Source organism: Dermochelys coriacea, chromosome 21 (genome assembly GCF_009764565.3).
Source record: "Dermochelys coriacea isolate rDerCor1 chromosome 21, rDerCor1.pri.v4, whole genome shotgun sequence".
Classification (NCBI taxonomy): Eukaryota; Metazoa; Chordata; order Testudines; family Dermochelyidae; genus Dermochelys; species Dermochelys coriacea.
The window spans coordinates 15654607-15677892 of record NC_050088.1 but is presented as its reverse complement, the minus strand read 5'-3'; the positions used below and the strand labels follow the sequence as shown (position 1 = coordinate 15677892).

At 44.4% G+C, this 23286-nt stretch overlaps 1 protein-coding gene across 6 annotated transcripts in view; it reads left to right on the top strand.

Moving 5' to 3' along the window:
• Positions 1 to 191: 191 nt before the first annotated feature.
• PPP1R12B (protein phosphatase 1 regulatory subunit 12B) overlaps positions 192 to 23286 on the top strand; it is a 166739-nt gene continuing 143644 nt past the window's right edge. For 3 of the 6 annotated variants that reach the window (XM_043500641.1, XM_038379522.2, XM_038379521.2), the window contains exon 1: positions 193 to 572. In XM_043500641.1, the coding sequence (XP_043356576.1) occupies positions 285 to 572 (288 nt within the window). In that variant the 5' untranslated portion in view covers positions 193 to 284. Of the gene's footprint in view, positions 573 to 23286 lie in introns of all 6 variants that reach the window. The other 3 variants (XM_038379523.2, XM_038379524.2, XM_038379520.2) reach the window with 2 other exon arrangements.

Sequence of the window (23286 nt, the reverse complement as noted above, 5' to 3'; positions counted from 1 at the left end):
GCCCTGTCCGCTTGGAATTCTGGGAGTTGTAGTCCGCAGGGGGCGGAGCGCGAGCGGGCGGAAAGGAGAGGCGCGGCGCCGGGGCGCGGAGGATGCTGGGCGTTGTAGTCCGCTCAGGGCCGGGGGGGCGGGCGGACCTTGGGGAACTACGTGTCCCATGGGGCTGGAGAGCGGCGGCGCCTGCGCGCTGCGGCCGAGGAGTAGTAAACATGGCGGCGGGGGCGCTGCGCGCTCCTCCGGGGTGAAGCTCGCGGCGGTCCCTGCTCCTCAGTGCGGCGGCGGCGATGTCGGAGCCGGGGCACCTGGGGGTGAAGCGGGCCGAGTCGGCGCGGCTGCGGCGGGCCGAGCAGCTGCGGCGCTGGAAGGGCTCGCTGACCGAGCTGGAGCCGCTGGCGCCGGTGGGCGCCCGGGGCCGGCACCGCGGCGGGGGGGCGCCCCGCGTCCGCTTCGAAGAGGGCGCCGTGTTCCTGGCCGCCTGCTCCAGCGGGGACGCCGAGGAGGTGAAGCGCCTGCTGGCCCGCGGTGCCCGCATCAACACGGCCAACGTGGACGGGCTGACAGCGCTGCACCAGGTACCGGGACCGGACCCCCCCCCCCCCGCCCCGCGCCCGGCCCGGACCCCCCCCCCCGCCCCGCGCCCGGCCCGGACCCCCCCCCCGCCCCGCGCCCGGCCCGGACCCCCCCCCCCCGCCCCGCGCCCGGCCCGGACCCCCCCCCCCGCCCCGCGCCCGGCCCGGACCCCCCCCCCCCCGCCCCGCGCCCCCCCCCCCCCCGCCCCGCGCCCGGCCCGGCCCCCGCGCCCGGCCCGGACCCCGCGCCCGGCCCGGACCCCGCGCCCGGCCCGGACCCCGCGCCCGGCCCGGACCCCGCGCCCGGCCCGGACCCCCCCCCCGCCCCGCGCCCGGCCCGGACCCCGCGCCCGGCCCGGACCCCCCCCCCGCCCCGCGCCCGGCCCGGACCCCCCCCCCCGCCCCGCGCCCGGCCCGGACCCCCCCCCCCGCCCCGCGCCCGGCCCGCCCCCCCCGCCCCGCGCCCGGCCCGGACCCCCCCGCCCCGCGCCCGGCCCGGACACCCACCGGCCCGGACTGCTCCCTGGGACCGGCCCCCTTCCCCGCGCCCGGCCCGGACACCCACCGGCCCGGACAGCCCCCTGGGACCGGCCCCCTTCCCCGCGCCCGGCCCGGACACCCACCGGCCCGGACTGCCCCCTGGGACCGGACCCCTTCCCCGCGCCCGGTTCTGACACCCTACAAGACTGACCTTTCCCGACCGGACACCGGCCCGGACTGCCCCTGGGACCGGATCCCCGTGCCTGATCCCCCATTAAACTGACACCCTGGCAATGGACCCCTATTCCTCCAGGAGAACCTGCCTCCCGCATCCCCACGGGACTGACACTAGCAAGACCTTCTCTCCCACCATCCCTGGGCTGGCACCCCCCCACCCCCACCCTGGGGCTGGACCCCTTGGATCTCTCCTGGGACTGGAACCTCCAGGGGGCCTTCCCTCTGCACCCTCATCCCCTGCATGATTCCTCCTCTGGGATTGGGACTCCCGGGGGATTTTGTTTCCCAGACTGCTCTGGACTTACCCTCATGGGGCCACCTACACTGATCTCCCCCGCCCACCCCCAGGGCTGTCGCCTCCTTCCCCGGTAGGTGGTCTGTTCCACTCCCCAAGGGCCAGGACCTCTTAGGCTTGATGCCTACTTTTGTATGGCTAACTCCTGGGAGACATGCTGGTTTTGCCCTGGGCATTACCAGGTGATGGTATCTGAGAGGTGACTTTCCTGATAAGGGCAGGGTAATTGCTACCTCCCATCCTCACAGACAGGTACTTGGCTCTTCACAGCCTTATATCAAGTACCAGCTGTGGAGATGGGAGGTAATAAGGGTCAAGGGGTGCTGTCCCATCACCTTTCTCGCTGGGGTGGTTGACCCTTTCACCAAGTAATACATCTGGTAGCTCTTCTGCAAGTAATTGTATCTAAGGACTTCTCATCCCCTGAAACAAAATCTGCCCCATCAAGTTCCTGTGTCAAGTAATCTTCGCTGCGCGGCACAATGTAATAACCTTCCTCCAGGCTATTGACAAGATCAAGATAGTCATCTCCTTCTCTTCCCCGCACCTCACCCCTTACAGTCCCACTCTGGAATAACTACTGATCGCTGCCCAGCACTATGTGAAAAGAATCCTCCTTGCTCATCAAATTTCATTCTTCCCCGATTTAATGTTCTCCTTGCAGCAGGTTACACCCCTATCATGCTGTTGTTCGCTCTCTATGTCTTGCACTACATTGCCTTTCTTCCCCCAATAACAGCCACATGTTTTTTCTTTCCACCAGTAAAAAATAATGCTCCCTCCCCAAGAACCCAGGAGGAGAAGAAAATAAGACTGTAGAGACTTGGCTCATTCCACTGCCTTTTCCTCTTGGGTTAGGGGGAGGGTATCACTGAGGAGAAAGAAAACAAAGCTTTCAAATATCTTGTCAGTTTCTTGCAGGAGAGGGAAAGATTAGATTGGCCATTGTTACCTGCAATACATATATCTGCTTCTTAAGATGTTTACAAACAAAGTGAAATAAACAAGGCTTATGTGTGAGAGAGGTCCATTTTGCATATCTTTCTCTGTCAGCACTTACAGAGGGGACCCTATAGCATCTAGTGCAATAATATACTATCTGCTCTGGCTATTTTAAAAAATCAGGCAGTTTGATTCTTGTAAAATCTCACAAAGAAATAGAGCCGCTAAATAGGCGAAATAGAGTCCTGGCCTGTCCAATCTTGCCACAGACAGAGAAATTGAAAACTCTGATTTCTTGAAACTTTATGTATAAAAACTGTTTCAGCTCCAAGACTGTTTTTTATGTCTAGAAATTATTACTGTATTTGGGAAACTTGGGGGTTGCCATTTTTGCAAGGTCAAAATGGGCTCTTGTCTGCCTCCTCATATCTACCATGTGAGAGTTGCCCTGATACTTTTGACTTCCAAAACTTTTTTTTGGCAACCTTTGCAGAGACCACAAGGTGCCAGAGTCTCAGATAAGCAACATGGATTCTATTAATATAAATCCAAATGTACTGCAAACTACGCAAAAGTAACCTTAGAGGCTAGCCTTAAAATGTCAAAATCTTGGAAATTCAGAATCAAGACCAATTCATCCCTTAGCTTATGCTGTGCCTATGTAATGCAGTGTGTTATGTGATATAGTGTATTAATGTCAAATCTGTGGTACCCTGGTACAACAGTGAGGCAGCTATATGTTTAAAATGACTGGCAAGGAACTTAGCAGAGCATCTGAAATTACAGCTGGTTGCTTTTGTCAGTGAAGTCAGGTTTATTTTAAATTGTATTTAAAAGTTCTTGTTTCTTACGCTGGCTGAGACCTTGTAGACTAAATATCACTGCATTAGATTTTTATGGTCAAGTGATAAAACCTTGAAATTATGTTTTTTTAAAAAAATATATTGATTACTGTAGCACAAAAAAGCAACAGTAGTTGAGTCCTATAGTAGCTCCTGTCTTGGTTTGGTTAGTATTGTGAACTGAAATACTTGGGACACCTAGCATCTTGTTCAAGGAATGTGACCCTTTCTGATCTGGATGTAGGCTGTGATCTGTATTCATATTTCCTCATGACCAAAGGTGTCGTGCTTTGACATATCCTTATTAGCCCGTCTCCTCCTCTGGGACAGTTTGATTGCTTGAGTGTACAGGTATTAAAGGAGTGTTTTAGCTTTGGTATTGTGGAAAACACCAATTGACAATGTACTGAAAATTCATAATTCACATTTTTCTGATAAGTTGTACCTCATACACTTTATAACATTTGTACTTCTACTTTAATTATCTGGGTAATAATAATGGATAATCCCATGGACTCTAGCAACAACAGTAATATAAGTAGAGATTGAAGAGTTTAGGGTGTAAAAAGTATTTGATAGAGGAAAATTTAATTACTGGTGGATGCAGCATGGTAGAGTTGGAAGGAGAGGTTCTCTTGGAGTCCAAGAGGGAATTGTTGCCACAGTTCAAGGAAATTATTATATCACCTTGCTGACGCTTGCAATACAGACCTCCAAAAAAAGCTTGTAATTAAGCAGCTCTATACTTGTCAGAATTTTCAGACACTGATGATAATTCTTTCTACCATGAGATCAGATTTATTCAATGAGGGACCAGTGATCAGCAGACAGCACCCAAATTTCAATTTGTGTACGGAAAGGATTCTGTCTTAGTGACTAACAAAGTGTTGGATAACACAGTGAAGAATAACATTTAGAGCTTGATATTGTAAACTGTTAACTCATCATAAGAGTAGTTCTTAGACATGTGAATAGTTAAACTGAAGCAAATGAGACTACACAAGTGTAAGGCTTAATTGAGTAAGTAAAGATTTGCAGGAAGGGAGGTGATATTTTGAATGCTAATAAACTTTGCACTAATTTTCCCCCCTCCTGCATTAGAGTATTGTGGGTTTTCACTGTGATGCCAGACTAAACATTCTTATATATATTATGAATTCATGGAACGCTGTTTATATATGATAAAGTTGATGCTGACTGATGTAAAACATGTTCCACCTGACAAATTTATATCAAATGATAATGCATGTAACCTTAAATATATCTGAAAATCTGAGAGATGGTGTTTTGGTATTGAGTGTATGGGTCACAGGATGTTTTCTTTCCTATTTGGAAGATGACACTCTGGATAGTGTAAAGCCATCCCTCAAAGCCAAAGTAAGTTGAAAGGCCTGACAAACTGCTAGTGTGTTGATAAAAGCTGCAACAAATAGAATATAATACAGTCTGAATATTTCTGCAATACTATTGTTTTTACTGGAATTAAAAACATATATCACTTGTAAAACCAAATGGCTACATAAAGAGGAAAGGGGTTCTGTTAAATGGAACAAGTCTGCTTGTTGCTGGGGTGGTTGGTAGGAAATGTTTTCTTTTCCATTGAAGCAAGTACGTTTAGGCAAACGAGGTGCTTGTGTTCAAGGAGTTAAAATGAGACTTTCGCTACAAGCAGAGAGGTTTGCCTAATTCAGCAATTCTCAAACTTTAGCAACCTGAGAACCCACATTTTGTTTTAAAAATTTTTGAGGACTCCCAAACTGGCTTCTAATTTTCTCCTGGAGTGCTCAACCCCTGCTCAGCCCCAGGTCCCACCTGTCTCCACCCCTTCCCCCAAGGCCCCACCTCTTCTTTCCTATCTCTTTCCTCCTCCGAGCACACCCCATCCCCGCTCCTCCTGCTCCCTCCCACGCCTCCTGCACACCGCTGAACAGCTGTTCTGTGGTGTGTAGGAGGCACTGGGAGGGAGGGGGAGGAGTTGCAGTGGGGTCAGCGGCCTCAGACATGACTTGCGGACCCCCAGGGGTTCGTGGACCCCAGTTTGAGAACCGCTGGTAGTTCATTGGTTTACGCAAGTTAAGCATGCGAGTTTAAACTTTCTGCCATTTCATTCTTGTGTGATTTTACATTTTCATATATCAAATGTCACAGGCCACACGATAATATTGGTTTAGTTTCACTGGAAGCACTTGGTGGCTTCACACACTTTATTGCTTTCATACAGAGTAAATTTGAAGCATCTTGCACTTTTCCATTTGGATAGCCATTGCTATTGGTCTCCTCTTCCATAAATGTTTCACCCAGTTTTTCTAAGAAAAAATATATATTTACTTTGGAAGACCTACTCTTTGCTATACAACTGTGAAATTGTATTTTGAAAATGGCCTTTGAAATTACAAGTGGCATTACAGACCCTCCAGCTGGTGGTGGCCATCTTTCTGAGAAGTGTCATGTGTGGTATGTGAGCCTGATCCGAGAGCCAAATTCTGATCTCAGATATTTATGCTGTAACTCAAAGTAGACTTCAGTTGAAGTTGTGCACTTAGCCCAGTGACCATAAAACTGTTTCTGGGTTAACATCAGCCAAACTCACCAAGTAAACCTTCAGTAGCTTTGTGTGTGTTCAACATAAAAATTCTTGCTATGATTGTTTTTAGTATTTTTAAGTAGGATGGAAAGTAGTTTAGTATCTCTGATGTAATGTCTGCAAACAGCTGGTGTCATTAACTTATCAGCAAAGCCTCCATTTCAGCTGGAGAAACAGAAATACCAATTTCAGTTAGACTTTATTTTCAAATAGTTTAGGCTCAAAACTATTCATGGTGAGTGAGAGGTAGAACTCAGCAATCAATTTCTGCAAAACTTTACTTTCTTTAAAAAACAATGTTTCTAGTTCTCCTTGTTGTGAAGACAGCTTTCTGACTGTAGACACCATTGTGTGGTTTTGGGTCTTGTAGGCATCCCCAGTGCCTGTGCTAATCTTCCTCAGAACTTGGCCAAGCAGCAGCAGAGTGAAATTAAGACTTGTAGCACTTTCATTACTGCCATTCGGAATCCTGAGGGCATTAGTGGAACTAAAGTTTTGGGCTGACTTTATGCAATAGCTGTTTAGGAGAACTCTGAGCAGCAGCAGGCACTGGAGCTGTTCATGAAGGGAGTGCAGTTCAAAGGGGAGCCCAAAAATTCGACTTGAAGGGAAAGGTAATGTAATGAAGACACCTCCTGATTCTCTGAGCAGCCAGGAGGCTCTCGGGGGGAGGTATGTACAAAGTAGTGAAGGGTATATTTGGCTAAGTATTCAGACATCACATTTGCATGTTCTGTTTTGGCCTGCACACCTTTAAATTTAGTTTTGCCTATACATCCAGCTTAATATCATTTAGATTTAGGTGGCTCTATCACTGAAACATACTCAATTCCTACAAGTCAGAGGATTGGTTTGCTAGTCAAGGTGAAACATACCTGTGCCATCAGACCTCCACAAAGCCACTTCTCCAAGCTGTACTTCCAGCAATTTAAACTAAATAGTGCTGTACTGGTTGTACTCTATTTAATTATAACATTGTTCATCAAATTTCTATTTGATAAATTGTTAAAAATATAACTTACTACTAGAGCTGGTTGAATAGTAGGAAAAAAATGTCTGATTTTTGATATCTTTTACTGCTGTTCATCAGACAATATATTCTCCAAGTGCTGTTTGAGCAGCTGTGGAGATAGCTGAATACCCCAGAGATGTATTGGTCAGACAAATTAATTGGACAAAGACTGATGAAAAGTGAAAAATAATCACTGAATGCTATGTGACCAATTCACTCAATTTCTTTTGCTTTTGGAATACTTTTTTCCCTTTCTGCATTCACTCCACATCTTCTTTACTTTGCTATGTTAAATCATGATCAGGCCTTTTTTTTTTTTTTTTTTTTGAGAGCTGTCTTCAGTCCCTTACACCTGCCTCTGTACACCTGTACATGTGCCCCCAAGTAGGGCTTGGAATTGTGCTTGGCACTTAATTAACCACATATTGAAACCAAACTGGGAACTCCCTGTCCAGGGCAGACATTGCCAGTGAGAAGCCAATACCCTTTCTCCCCCATCTACTAGGGAATACCTACCAGGATGCTTTTCTTGGCCCTTCTTCAGGGGCAGCATATTTTATATCCTTCTCTAGCTAGTAGGTGTTAAATTTTGAAGCCAGCCCTCATACCCCATATCCAGCTGCTGAAAGGTAGGGGGGTGGAGACATCCTTTGTAGTCCCATTCCTCCCTACTCTGTTGCACCCCCAGTTTACTTGCTTGGGAGGAAGATGGGCAGGGGTATCTCTATTCCTTCTCCAGCATACTGACACCAGTATTGGGGGAGGTCCATCTATGCTACTTCCTTTTCCAGCCTCCATTCAGTCCTCAATAGTAAATAGATTTTGTCTGTTTCTGTCTGTCTGTTTCTGCTGCTGCTCAGAGCTTTCCCAAGCAGGAACAAAATGAAATTGATGAGATTTTTTTGGTCAGTTTCACTGCCATCCCCACTTTTCTCAGTAGCAGCTCTGAAAACTGACAAGTAGAGCCCTGCGCGGATACAAAATTTGTATCTGTGTCAGATCCGCATATGGATATGTGGATATCTGCGGATATAAAGCAGACATCCGTGGATTTACAGGGTTCTGGTCCCTTACGTCTATTGCTGCTTCAGAAAGCTCTGAGCAGTAGCAGTAATGCTGTCTGCAGATTTCAGAAGAGGAGCACTGTATTTGTTTACACTCAGATGATGCTTGGAAATTTACTTTCACCACTATAAATTATTTTTTTTAAATGAAAACTTCAATTCTGGAGGAAGCATTCTTTTTGCCTGTGGCAAATAGACCTTTAAGGTGCTGGGTGGGTGTAACAATACTGTGCCCTGATATGAAGACGCATTCAAGGCCTTATAACCGACCTGTGTAAATACTTCTGCAGTTGAAAAAGCTCCTTATGCCAGCAGATGATATAGGAATCTTGCATAAAACTGTGTTGTGTGGTGCTTCTCACACTGAATACCTGGAGTGCTCTGCCAATCTACAGCTATGTCATAGCACATCTGAAGCCTGAGCTAGAGGAACCAGTTGAAAGATTAGGGATGGTATTTGAATGCAGAGTTCTGTTGCTGTTAAAGCCTGAATGAGATTACCATAAATTCTATAACATGAAATAGGCATCAGTGTCTGATAAACTTCCAAGACTAGCGTTCAGTTTATATTTTTGAAAGGTAATGAAGAGGGCTAGAGACTCTTTTGAAAGTGCCGATTAGGTAGAGTGTGGCTCATATGGCACTCACCAGGGTTCTCACAGAGGCCATAACACACAGAGATCATCACTAACCACTAAAAAATGTAGCACTTCAACTTGATAAAAATAGTCCCATGATCTAGCTCTTCATTAAGTGCATGCAGCAGGTCTGCAAAGCTGGTGTGGTAGAAGTATATGTATTAGAACAATTGTCAAAAAGTGAAACACCACGCAAATGAGTTTTTGATTTTTTTTAAATTACAAACTTTCCAAGATACTTCTCTTCTGGGTTAGGGGTGAGAGGGTGGAGTTACACATGCTATAACTTATGCGGAAAAAAGACTTTTTCAGAGGACTGGGGTAGGGTGTAACTCAAAACAGAAATGGAGGACCCTTTAAGGAATATTTTGTTGTTTTTCTCTAGAACAAAATCCTACATGCAATGAATGATGCTGCTTGGCCTAGTGGTGATGATGCAACTTTAACATGCTGAAGGAGCCAATTCTGATTCCAGGGATCTGGGTTTGGAGTTAATTTCAAATGTTCCCTGAGGGTAGGTGCAGCAGGGGTATGCTAGGAGGTGCACTCTTGCAATCGTTTTCCCTGGACTGCAAATTCATGGGAACCTGTGTGAACTTGACAAATCCCAGAGCCCTTGTTGTGGGGACTCATTCTGTACCTTCAGCTTGAAAGGGTGTACAAATAACCTGTCTAGTGGTAGCTCTGTGCAGACCCATGGGGGAGCATTTGTAGGCTCTTAACTGATAACTAAAAAGCCTTGAAAATGGAGGGAAAGGGAGATTGCCCTGCCCCAAATCATCCCTGCTCCTACAACCATCAGTGTCTTCAGAGCTTGGGGGTTTCCTAGGACACTTATGTTTACCCCTCAATACCCTGTAGAGCTTATGGATGCCTCAATGTTCCTTCCTCCCTCTTTTTGTGTAACTCCTGAGAAGCACGGAAGGGCAGAATAGGAAGTCTGCTAATGTGCATCTGCTGGTGTGAAGTAGCGGTGCTCCTTGTGTGTAGTGGTTGCAGGGTTCTCTATTGCATGCCAATAGGCAAGTTGCTGTGGAAGGTGCTGGTTTTGTTGGGCTCCTGAGTTCATTGGACTGTGCTGAGTTTGGAGCTCCTCTGGCTAGACACCTTGTTTTGCTATATCAAGAGCTGTTTAAATGATGATAATCACAACTCCAGTGTTCAAAACTTCGGCATTTGATCGTATGTTTTGTAACATATGCAAGATTTACAAATGGATACTAATGGAGTTCTTTGGGGGGGGATCTTGTGCCTAGGCCTCTGTTTAGACTTAAATCCGCTTCAAGTTTTGGGTGTTAAAACAGATGTTTGTAAGTTAAGTTCTGAAATATTTTACACCCAGTCCTAAAAATTCAAGAGTCATTTCAACTCCTTGGTCACAGAGTGAACTTATTTGAAACTATGTAGAAAAGTAAATCTTTACCCTAAAAGCAAATGGTGTAACTTTGGTCTTGGTACTCGCTTTGTTTTCACTCTTAACAAAGGGATTTAAATCCTGCTCTAACTGGAAAAATTGAACCTCATCCCTATCTTTGAGTTTCACTCCTAACATTTCCACAATACAATAAGCTGACCTTGCAGAGGGACACTGGAACTACTTCGGTTTTGCTTTTCCAGGATTCAGGCTTGGTCGTAAATCTTTGTGAAATGTACAGAATGTGGAATGACCACCTGCCATTAGCCTTTTCTGTGTCATTGCCTTTTCAGGCTAAAACTAAACCTGGCCCCACTCTGATACTTTGAGCAGCAAAGTTGATCTGACATTGCAATCGCTCAGCATCCATTTCCAGACTCTGTCTGAAGCTGCCTCCTATTTATAATTTGTTGTTCGCTGCTGCCTTCCAGGCTGTTAGTGTTGCTTCTCTGCAAAGTTCAGTTTGGTTTGGAAAGGAGTGATGTGAATGACTTCAAAAATCTAAGATCTGTACAGTCAAACAATCGGTGATTTTAAAACTGACTTAGTTAAACAGATGTAACTTTGTGTGTGGGCACACTGTTGGTTTATCTGTGTAGTTTGTGTCGTACAAGTGCAAGCTAAACCAATATAAATCAAGTTTAAACCAACGGCTTGCCCCCACTCAGAGTAATTAAAGTGATTTAAAATTATACTGGTGCAACTCCTGTGTGTAAACAAGTTTAAGAATCCCAGACATAATAAAAGGTATTTCTCACCTGGCCAGGTCAAGATTAGAATGTATGCAAGGGTTGGTTAGCCTGTCCCAATCAGAGGTTGTGGGGGATTTCATCATGTTCACTCTCCATATATCCAATAAAAGATGCACTCAATTGTCTGACAAATTAAAGTCTGTGTAGGAGCAGGTATGTTGACTAGGAGCCTGGATTTTCTCCTTTGGTGGAATATCGTGTAGTTGAGTGAACCGTGGCCCTTCCAGTCTATTTTGTGTTCTCTTAAGTCTTCCTTGTGGCTTGTTTAAGCAAGTTGTACTACTTAAGCTGTATCAGCATAGTTAAAGCAGAACGAGCCCCACTGTGGATGCAATTATATTGGTAAAAAAACTGCTAATAGTGGTATAGCTTACTCCCATCCAGGAAGAGAAATTCTAGGCATCTGTATATCAGCATAACTGCATCCATCCTAGGGCTTCTGCTGGTATAACGGTTTCAGGAAAATTTGCACCCCCATTGAAAATTATACTGGTACAACTTTCAAGTGTATTTGGTGTGGAGGAACACAGCCATAACGTCCTACCGTGCTGCTCTTGTAAAAGGCGCAGAAATTTGTTCAGATATCACCAAGTAGAGGTGTTGCTGGAAGGTTGCTGAAGCAATAACGAACCATAGGGAATCCAAAGGATTTTAACAAATTGGCAATTATGTTAGTGTAGACTCACTCCCTGCATGTCAGCTCCTCCCAGCTCCTGTGTTGCATAGAGTGCTCCTGGGTTTTCTTACCATACCACATCCTTATGGAGATGATGTAGCTGCATTGAGGCGCCCAGCCTCCCAAGCTGAGGATGTGCTGCTATTCTACTTCTTTACCACTGAGCTAGCTTTTAGAGGGGTCTGTGAATCAAACATCATGAACTGGCTCTATAGAAGGAGGGGCTCATCTTCAGACCCTACATCAAATTAGCCCAGCAATATGTTTAAAATAATGATACTTAGCACTTTACATCTTCAAAGCCCCTCCCAGCCGGTTACAAGACCAAGAATCTAGTGCATGCAAAGCATGTCCAGGATTTGAAATTCAGGGGAAAAAATTGACAATTGAAGTATTACCCCAATCATTTCATTCAGGGCTCAGGAATAATTGATTTGGTTTGTCTGATCAGCAACATTCTGTCATCCTCCTCCTCCTTTGTAGACCTCGCATTTTAGCAGATTGCATTGTATTGCGCTGGAAAATTCCATCAATGTAGGAAGTAATATTTACAAATAACACTTCAGTAGCCTAAATACATGAAAATCACTGGAGTAGGAAGTCCTCTCTCCTCTCACTCTACTGAACACAATGCTCCACCCTGGTGCTAGATGATGGTTTGCTGCTTGTGAAGCTTCTGTCAGATACAACGTAAAGACAAAGCCCTGAATATTTGCAATCTTAAAATGTCAATGAAACTCTTCATAAAAGGGGGGTTTTGTGTCCAAATCTCAGTTTAGGTGATTGCACTCTGCTTCTTCCCCTTCGCCCTCTCCCCTCCTCTCCGATTCACTTGCAGCTCCACAGTTGCAAGGTTGCTGTGGGCTGTTAGATAATTCCTGTTTCACTGCAGCGGTGACTGCCCTTCTGTCATGAATAAACTGATCCCTTTACCTGTCTGCCTGAGCTTCACAAAAACTGTTGTTGGCTGAGCACTTCGGGGGCTTAGCTAGAAGACGCTAGACAAGTACTGTACGTCGCAGTTACTGTATGCGCTGCATTTCCCTCCTTGCCTTCTTGTTTCCTGAGCTTGCTCTTTCTCCAGCACTGCCAGAATGACCCAATTAGATATTCCACTGGTCAGGTAATGCTAATGTTCTATTGGAAGAATGCCTGAATGATACTGCCAGCTAGATGCTTTAGAGCTACCTTGCCAATCCTGCGAAGGCAGCAGCCTTGCCTCTGGGTCATCACAAGCACTCTTTCTGCATGTGTGTGCTTGAGTGGTCTCACTTGAGATGGTATAGAAAAACGTGCTCTCTACCCTTTCCATAGAAAATCTCATGTGTCTGAGGTGATTAGGTGTCTGAATTGCACAACTTCTGCAGGCTGTGATTTCCTTATCCTGTGGAGACCTCACAAACAGCCGCACATGTCCTCGTTACCACTGGGCAGGTGAGTGTCATTTCTCTTTACTTGGGCTTCTCTATCATTGCAGTTTTCTCAGAAAGCAGTCTCGCCTTTGCTTGCTGGCTTAGTTAGCATGATCATATTACACCTGCACTGGGTTCTTTGTTGACTGACTAAGCTGGCACTGTTGATTCTAAAGCCCTTATCTGTATGTGCGGCTGTGCTTGAAATGTCCTCCCTGAGCATTTTTCTCATGGGCATTTCTACCCAAATACCACCTCTGTGAAAGTTCCCCACGACCTCATCATAACTGGAAGGCAATCTTGCCTTTGCCCTGGTTGACCCTAGGTATGGAATTTCCTTTCCACTTTCTTTCTGTAAACCACACAGTCCACATCCCCCCATACCTGTATTCCACATAGTTATGGGTAACCACTGGTAGTTCCCTGTTTGTTTGTTTTTATGACAATTCAAAGAAGATGGTCTCTGATCTTTATTTAACATAGTTTGCTGTTGATCTCTCCCAATGGACTGGATGGGTGGGCTTTATAAATGAAACTCTGTTAAATGAGTTAATTGTGCTGCTGGGTAGACCTAGGGTTGCCAACTTTCTAATCACACAAAACCAAATACCCATGACCTGCCCCTTCTCTGAGGCTCCGCCCGTGACCTGCCCTGCCCCTTCTCCGAGGGGAACCCCCACTCGCTCCATCCCCCCTCCCTTGGGCAGAGGGTTGGGGAGGGCTCCAGCTGGGGATGTGGGCTCTGGGATGGGGCTGGGGATGAGGGGTTTGGGTACAGCAGGGAACTCCTGGGCTGGGGTAGGGGGTTGGGGTGCGGGGTCCCACTGTCGCTTACCGCAGCTCCGAGGAAGCGGCTGCTGGGTCCCTGTGGACTCTAAGTGCATGGGCGGCCAGGCAGCTCTACGATGTGCGCTGCCTTCGTGCCCGCAGGTGCCTTCCCACACAGCTGCCATTGGTCATGGTTCCCGGCCAATGGGAACTGTGGAACCTGCACTCGGGGTGGGAGCAGCGTGCAGAGCCTCCCTGGCTGACCATGTGCCTAAGGCCCACAGGGACCAGGCAGCAGCTTCTGGGAGCCTTGGGCTCCCACTGTATCACCGACTGGACTTTTAACGGGCCGTTTGGTGGTGCTGACAGGATCCCCCAAGTCCCTTTTCAACTGGGAGTTCCAGTCGAAAACTGGACCCCTGGCAACCGTAGTGCTACCCCTTATTCCAAGTGTATGAGTTTAAAGTTCAGAGCATATTTCAAGGATTATTTAGATCCCAATTGGCTATAGAAATACCGACATGTATGCCTAAATATTGTGCATTATATACCATGGCCTTTTCAAGCCCTATTGGCTTGTCTTCAGTAGACAAACCAATCAGTGCCATGGCATCCAATTTTAACTTGGAAACTTGTTAAACCTTAAGAAAACTGCTTAAATTAGCAGGAGGACAGGGAACAAAGAATGGACTTTGTCTGCGGTAGTTGGGAATAAATCCATATATGCTGACACACTGTAGCTAGACTTCTGTAAATTGTGCTGTTTATAAAACTTCTCTTTCCACTGCTGCCCTATACAAAATTAAAAACTGCTACTTAAAGGAAATGAGCTGGTTTCTTAATGTAATTTGTTTCCAAGGCTAATCTTATTAAATAGCAATATTGTAATGGTAAAGCCATATGCACTGTATAGCCCAGCATGTTTCTAAGCTATGGAAAATCCAGTGTTGTAGCAGGATGTCTGCCTTGATCTTGGAACAAAGATGTCCCTTTAAAAAGTTTTTTTAAATACAGATTTTAATCTAGGTTCTTAGAGTAATGCAAGCAGTTGATATGCCAAAAACATGATCAATGAATGTGGCAATTCCTACTTCATCTGTCATCTTTCCCTTCCACTGATTTGCAATATTGCCATCTTAAACTTCAATCTGATCTTGAAGATATTGCAAAATTCTGTCATTGTTACCTGTATAATATCAAAAACTACTTTTTCCTATCTTTATCTTTACTACAACAACTCTTGGTCATATATTGCTTCGATTGCTGTACCTTCTTTTTTCCTCTTCAAGTCTAGCCAAAACACTGCATCTCAAGTCATTTTTCCTGTTGATCACACCCTCACTCTCCCTTGAATCCTTACCTTTGTTTTCTTTGTACTACACAATTCAGGACCATACATCTAATTCTTAGGCCAGGTCTACATTTAAAACTTAGGTTGACCCAGCTACATTGCTCAGGGATGTGAAAAATCTACGCTGGAATTCTTCCTTCATCTGGCTACCACCTCTTGGGGAGGTGGATTAACTACAGTGATGGGAAAACTATAGTGAGTGAGCTATAGTGAGCGTTGACACAAGTGCTACAGTGATGCAGCTGTAGCACTGCAACTGTGGTGTGTAGTGGTTTAAGTGTAGACATAGCCTAACTTCCCTTTCTTGCTCCCTTCACTTTCCCTGCCCATACCTACTCTCCTTCTAATCCAGTCACTTCCTTCTCCCCTTGATTTTGCACTTTTATTTTTGCTACTCCATGTTTGTCCTCCAAGTGTCCTATTTCCTCCAAATTTCTCCTTAGTTCTTGTCTATTACCTCCCCACTCTCTGACCTCTTGTCCTTCCAATGCATTGTCTGTCTCTTGTCTAGTGTCTGAGATTGTAATGGCTTAGTCTGTTTTGTAAAGAACAGTAAATATTTGTGGTGCCACATAAATCATGAGTGATACTGTTATGGCTTGCAGGGGAAAAAGCTTCTAGAATAGAATGTTTTTAATTCTTGCCCCTGGAGATAATGTTCAAACTATCCTGCTGCTATACAGTGTACTGTCAGCTCTATTGCAGTGCCTGCTGTCAGTCAGACAAAGTGATAGGTGACAGAGTTAACTTGGTACAGCACTACACCACAGTGAAAAGATGAAGGGATGCAGAAGAGATAAATAGAAATGATTCCACAGGCCACATTGGGGAAATGGTGTACAATCCGTACAAACTCTGGAGGGCTCTTTAGGGACAAAGGGCTGCCAGTAAGACATTGGGTTGGAACAGGTATTCTGTTATTTCTCCCTTCCTACTAGAGACTTGAAATTCTGCATTTCTACTGGGAATAAAACTGAAATTCATAATAGCAAATCTGATTCTGCACTACTTTGTACACAGAAGGTCACTATTCCTGACTATTAGCATTCAAAGGACACTTCATTAAGACTAATGAGGAAAGTTTACGCCTTAGTTCTGTTCATCTTTCAAGCTGAGATTGAGCAGTATGAACTTGCCTTGGTTATAATGTCATACAGGGTGTTGAAGTTGGAAAGTCTAGAAACTGCTTAAATCTCAATCTGGAGAAAACTGCAAAATCCTTAACTATACAGTTCTCTCCAGGCTTCTTTGAATTATTTATTCAAATAATTTGAGTATTGAATTTCCTGTGCTAGTTCATTGCTAATGGGAATTTCCTTTTTTAAACAGTGGTAAGTATCTCCCATTTGTCATTCAATGAAGGGTTCAGTAGCAGGTTCTGAAGCTGCAGCTCTCCATCTCCGGAAGGGATGGGGCCTCAGGTGGAAGGGGCGTGGCTGGGGGGGGGTTTCAGCACCCCCCAGCCAGACTATCCGTGCTGCCTGGCCTGCAGTATCTGGGACTCCAGTGGCGATTTAAAGGGAGCGGCCGGAGCCCTGGGCCCTTTTAAATCACTAGCCGCAGGGCAGCTGCTCCTTTGCCTCCCCGCCCCCCCCCCGGGCGGAGGGGGAAGGGGCAACAATGCTTTAAGCAGGGTCCTTTGCTGCGGCAGCGCATTAGCATCACTGCCCCTTTTGCGCCCCCCCCCCCCGTTGGCAGCCCTGCTGGGTATGGGCCAGTACCAGCAGCCGCTTTTTACTGGTACACCGTACCAGCTTACTTTCACCCCTGAGCTGAATTACTTGGCCTATGTTTATCTGGGGGGGGGAGGGGAAGCCACAGAGCTAAAACATTGTAGGGGGTTGTTAGCATGACATCTTTTTTTCATAGGAGATGCGAAATTGGCTGAAAGCATAGAATATTTGTGTTGAATTGATCTTTCAGACTCCAACTTATTCAGACATGAATAGTTGTGGATCCAGCCATGTTGTACCACTAACTTAAACTCCTTCAGGAATGACTGTAAATGGTTATGGCCCTTTACAGTTGATGCTGTTTACTTCTGGAGCTAAGAACACCTGTTTGATAGATACAAAAACTGAATGTTTCTATTCCTGACTAACGTACAATAGGTAGAACTTTTTGCTGTTATGAAATCTGGTTACCTACTCCAGGGGCTAAAAATTACAGTAGTTTGAGGGTCAGGATTTTCTACATTCAGTCCTAGCTGTGTGGCAAAAAGAACTTGTAGGTCAAGTGAAATGTTTATGGTGTCTAATCTACTGAACCACTGGGGCTAAAAATTTAAATTATACCAGTGGAAAGCTGGGGTTGTCAGCTTTCCAGTGACAAAAAGGCTTTATTTTTTAGCTCTGACAGCTTGAGAGATATTGAACTCATTCCAGGATACTTTCAGATGGTACAAAGCATTGGCTTCTAACAATTATTTCAATACTGGGTACTAAAATCATTTTGGAATTTGGGGCAGTGGAGACAAGGCAGAAGGAAGAGAGTAAAGCGTGACAGACAGTGAGAGTGGGTGGTGAGAGTTGTCAGAACACTAATTCTGATCAGTGATTAGGAATGGAAGAAAGCTGATTGGAGACTGTGTGGATCATTGTATGCATGTAAATCAATCCTTCATTCACTGAGTGAAAGAATAATTTACTCAAACTGGTGTTGCTCTATGTATGGAAGATGCACTACTGTAAGATCAGCCCATAATAAAAGCCTTTGATATGAGTTTCAGAGTAGCAGCCGTGTTAGTCTGTATTCGCAAAAAGAAAAGGAGTACTTGTGGCACCTTAGAGACTAACAAATTTATTAGAGCATAAGCTTTCGTGAGCTACAGCTCATCCGATGAAGTGAGCTGTAGCTCACGAAAGCTTATGCTCTAATAAATTTGTTAGTCTCTAAGGTGCCACAAGTACTCCTTTTCTTTTTGATATGAGTGTTTGCATAGAAGTACTTTGCATAATTGGCAAAGATCATTGGTGCATGTTCATCAAAATGCTAATTGTCTGCAAATCTAACGAGCAAGTAGCTGTCTGCAGTGGTGATTGGTGTATATATAAATGAATGTTTGCCTTTCATATAGCAAAGGCAGAGGCTATTATCTTGCTTCCTAGGCCTAGCTTAGCAAACTTTTGGCTTGACTAAATTTAGGGGCTACATGTCAGTCTGATCTTGCTTTTTTTATATGGATGGCACCTGTTACTTACCAAGGGTGATTGTATCACAGAGTCCTAACATGCCAAGGGATAACCAGATGAAAGGAGATAATACAGAAACTATTGGTGAAGGGAAGCGTGCCACTGGAAAGCTGCACTGCAATATCATATAAATTCATAGCACCTTTCATCCATGGATTTTAAGGAATTCTACAAGCATTTAATTACTTCACATAAGTGAATGTGGCTTATGTATCCTCCTTGTAAGAGGAGGCAGATTTTAAGTAACAAGGGTTGAAGTGGTTTGCCCAAGAACACATGAAGACAATAGCATGGCCATGGGGAGAATGCAGAACTGGATGTCTAGTCTAGTGCTTAAACCAATGAGATTACATTAATGAAATCTTTTTCACTGTCTGCTACCTTCTTCCCTTTCTTTCAGCCCTACAGGGCTTTTATTAACTGTTTTCTGATTTATAACAGCTACTGTGTTTTAAAGGGAATTGTCTTATGTTCCTGTTAACTGGCCTTGATACTGCTGTGGACTGTAAGGTTTTAAATTTTTTTGACAGAAAGGTGACAGCAGTTTGTAAATCTTCAGCTACCAATAGGCAAGATCACTTTCTCTTGGTGAGAACAGTGCAACTAATATGAAAGCATGGGGCAACACAGCCACATAAGTGATGCTTAGAAATCAGTGTTACCTTCATTTTTAGTACGCTAGACATGAGTTTCTCTTGATATAGGTTTCAGAGTAGCAGCTGTGTTAGTCTGTATTCGCAAAAAGAAAAGGAGTACTTGTGGCACCTTAGAGACTAACAAATTGCATCCGATGAAGTGAGCTGTAGCTCACGAAAGCTTATGCTCAAATAAATTTGTTAGTCTCTAAGGTGCCACAAGTACTCCTTTTCTCTTGATATAGTTATAAGAATTCTGAAACAGTTACGTCCTGCATGAGGGATTTCAAAGGGTAATGGAAATGGATTTTAAAAGTGGATTCCTGGCAGGGAAGTGCCTACCGTGGTATTCCCATTGCATATACTAATATTTTAGCAAGGGTAGGTTGGAAGTGTGTGGGGGAAAGCCCTGCTATTCTTTTGCAGAAACAGCCATGGTAGATATTTGGATTTACAGAACCACTGGAAAATGTAACCCAGTGTTGGAGATACAGGATCACTTGACATTGGGATTTTTGGTGGTGTCAGTTCTGACAAATGACCCTTTAAGTGGAGAGCTGTGATCATGGGACATAATGGCAAGGTCATACCTTCCAGTGCTGACAACTGTTAGTGGTGACAGTTGCAAAGCTATTTTGGGAGCTCCGTTCTGTTTTCTCTGAACTTCTGTCTCTGTGTTCCCGGATTTAACTCTGATGCTGCTCAGCTGTCATCAGGCTTGCCTTTATTTGTTGGGTGCTGGTCCTTTTGCAGTGTATGTTGACACAATAGCTTTACCGTTTCCAGGCATTTAGCAGACGAAAGCTAGCCTGAAGTCATGGAGTCAAAGGCTTTGTTCTGCAGATGTTCTGCTTCTATCAAGAGAATGTAATATTAATAAATCTTGCTCTAACAAAACTTACTAAGACCTATGTACAATAGTGACTGTGTGGTTTCACTGGACTGCCATTTCTCACAGACCAGGGTGTTAATAGCTAAAATCTTCAGGCGCAGCTGATGTTTTTCTGGTTGTTGTAAATCTTTAACCACTTTTAAAGTTACAAGCTTGTTAGCTCCAGTCAAATCTTACGAACATTTTATGTTCCTTGATTACATAGGGAGTAGGACCTTGTGTTGGCTTTAGATATCTTTTGAGGTGCACTATATAATACATCAAGGAATCTTGTGGCTAGGGTGTAGGAATAAACTGTGTAATTTTGGTTCTACTCTTGGTTGTGCTGTAGACTTCCCGTGTGACTTTTGGTAAATCAGTAAATCTCTCTGCTTCATGTTTCCCTATCTGTAAAATTGGGGGTGATATGTACCTACATCAAATGGGGAGGGTGGGGCGGTTGAGCTCAACATATTAAAAGCTTTGAAGCACTCTGTGGTCCTGCTATTGTAGTGCTAAAAACTGCAAATTGTCAGTATATTATTGTGTAACTTCCTAATCAGTGATGCCAAATTAGTCTTAGCCAGTTATGCATATTATAGAACTAACAGTTTGGAGGGAAGACCCTCCCCTCACAACGGAAGCAAAGGGTTGAGTCTTAAAAAGACAGTCTTAATGAATTTTTGCTCAGTTTAAAAAAAATCAGTTAAAATTAGCTTTGGGGTCTTCAAAGGCCCCCTGCGGGTTCTTGTGATTTTTTTTTTCTAGTCCTATTTTCCAATTTTGACAAATCTTAAGTGTTGCTGTGTGACCCATCCAAACAGAGGAAACCGACTTTATAAAGTATAGCCAAATGCACAAATTAAACTGAATACATGATTGATTTTTTTTTGTAATCTTTCGGTTACACTGTTGTTGGTATGCATTGTAACAGTAGTAGGGAACAAATTGTGTAATGCATGAGGGCAGTATCCTGAACAGAATTGCCAAAATCAGGGAAATTGCCAAAATAAGTCAAAAATACAAGGAATATTTTTGTTTCCAGACATTTTACTTGCATAACTCAGATTTCATTAGTTTTTATTAAGGGTGAATTGCTTTTACTGTTTTAGATGAATATTTAGGTTGACCATATTTATTGCAAAGACTAAACATGAACATAACTTTCATGATGTCTCTAGTATTAAAATAAAATTTGACAAATAAGTCATAAGTTCTGTCACAGTAGCTGATTGAGAGAAAGCTTTAAAAGCTTCATGTCCACAGCAAGAGAGTAACTTTAGTTGCTGTTTAGCTAGTTTGGCATATGACAACTGACACTAAACTCGTTTAGCCTCTTGCATGGAGGGGAAAGATGAAGAAACCATGCTTTTTGAACCGAATAAGACTCTTGTATAATCTCAGAGCATAGTACTGTACTCATGGTTAGGCACTCCTCATTGCTGATATCCAGCTACTATAACTCTTTAACTCTCCACCTTGCTCAGAGCAAACTTTTAAAACTAAATTCTTAGCCTGATTTGGGCCTGCCTAAACTTGCTAAAAATGGCTTAGCTGCACCTGTTTGGTTGCTCCCTTTACAGATGCCTGTTGTCAGCATCAGGTAAATTTCCTAGGGTGGACAGGCAAAATCAAAAAAGAAAAGGAGTACTTGTGGCACCTTAGAGACTAACAAATTTATTTGAGCATAAGCTTTCGTGAGCTATAGCTCACTTCATTGGACGTAGCTCACGAAAGCTTATGCTCAAATAAATTTGTTAGTCTCTAAGGTGCCACAAGTACTCCTACTCTGAAACCTGTCATTATGCAAGGCTAAATCAGCAGCTTCTACTGTTGCCCTACAGCTAATGCAGAATCTTCTGCAGCTCAGTCAGTAGAGCTAGCTCTTTGTGATGCAAAGGTGCCTAGTTCAGGTTTCTTCTAGGATAGATTACTTCTGAGGAGAGGAACACTAAAGGAATACATTTTTGCTGTCCTTTCTTTTATTTGTGTAGTAGTGCTAGCGGTCTTTCCAACACTTAGAGACAGTCCCTGCTCTGAGGAGCTCGTAATCTAAAGGCAGAGGTCAGGGAAAGGGAGTAAAAATAGGCAAGTTGTATACAGATTGCTTTATTATTGGCAGTGTGACGGAGGTTTTTCGAGGGACTTGCGTATGGACAGGGTAAGGCCTGTGCAGTTGAATGAAGTGAGGTCCTACCATGGATAGTGGGCTGCATGAAAGAGGCTCGGAGGTGACCATATTAAAATCTGATTGTGCAAAGCTTGACAAGGATGGGCAGAGTTATGTAGAACTTTGAAGGTGATAACAAAGTTTAAATTTGAGACTATATTGGCTGGGAAGCTACTGAAAGGATTAAAAAAAAATCAGAGTTCCTTGAACAAACTCATGGACAAGGAAGTTTACTGGCAACATTTTGAATAGACTGAATGGGGCAACGTATCTTTGGGAAGCCAGAGAGGAAGACGTTGCAGTAATCAAGATGGGATTAAAATGAGGGTCTGAATCTCTAACTTGATAACTTTTCTACATGCTACATTGCAACTTTTTTGCTGTTCTAGCTGTAATTCTCAGTAAGAAGTTGGTATGCAGCTGACAGTTTACACTCTACACATATGTAAAAGGAAGCGCATGTTAAAATAGAGCTCTTAAATATGGGTTTCTGTTGATAGAAATGGGTGCGGCTTGCTGCCCGGGATCTGACTCAGCAGCATTATTGCCTTTTCTCGTAAGAGCTGCACGAGTCATGGAAGGGTGCTGATACAGGGTTCTGCCACAGGCCAGTTTATTTATAGTAAAGGTCAGCATGCCATGAAAGCCATACCGATTACCCTGCTCAACCTTTCTCCATTCTGCATATCCAAACCAATCTCCTTATTTTGGGGACATTTTTTTACTCTTTAACAAATTCTGCTAAACTGGGGAGGAAGCCCAGGAAATGGAGGAGTGGTCTGTGGTTTTAAAGCGTAGTGAATCAGCAACTGCTCTGGGGCAGCTTTGCTCCCAAACCCTTGTGTGTAGACATGGGAGCTGTTCTGTGATCACATCCCACTGGGCAATGTGACATACTATTTGTAAAGTAAATATTTGTTCAATTGGACTAACTGAAGTATAGAAATGGAACATACTATGGGCCTAGATCACCTTTAAGTTGACTCAAGTACAGTCACACCATTTAACTTGCTTCACTGACTTACATCACACTAGCAAACTACACAGGTAAACTGGCAATTAGGAGGCTTTTAGAGTACTGGGGAGCGAAGGTACTCTCTCAAATTATTAATATGGGCTGTCCTACTTGTGTCCTGGAAAGGAGTGACACATGCCCAATTTCAGGATTTATTTGTAAGCCGTTAATTAAATTCTACATAGTTTGATCTCTCAATTCTGGAGTATGTAGTAAAATCCCATAAAATTTGGTGAGCCCTCAGAGGGGGGAGCATAACGTGGACATCTGTGATACTCTGAATGTCTCCATTTGCCTCAGTCTTCATCTACACTTGAACCCAGCCACATTTTCCCCACTTATGAGGTTTTTCAGGTAACCCCGCTGAT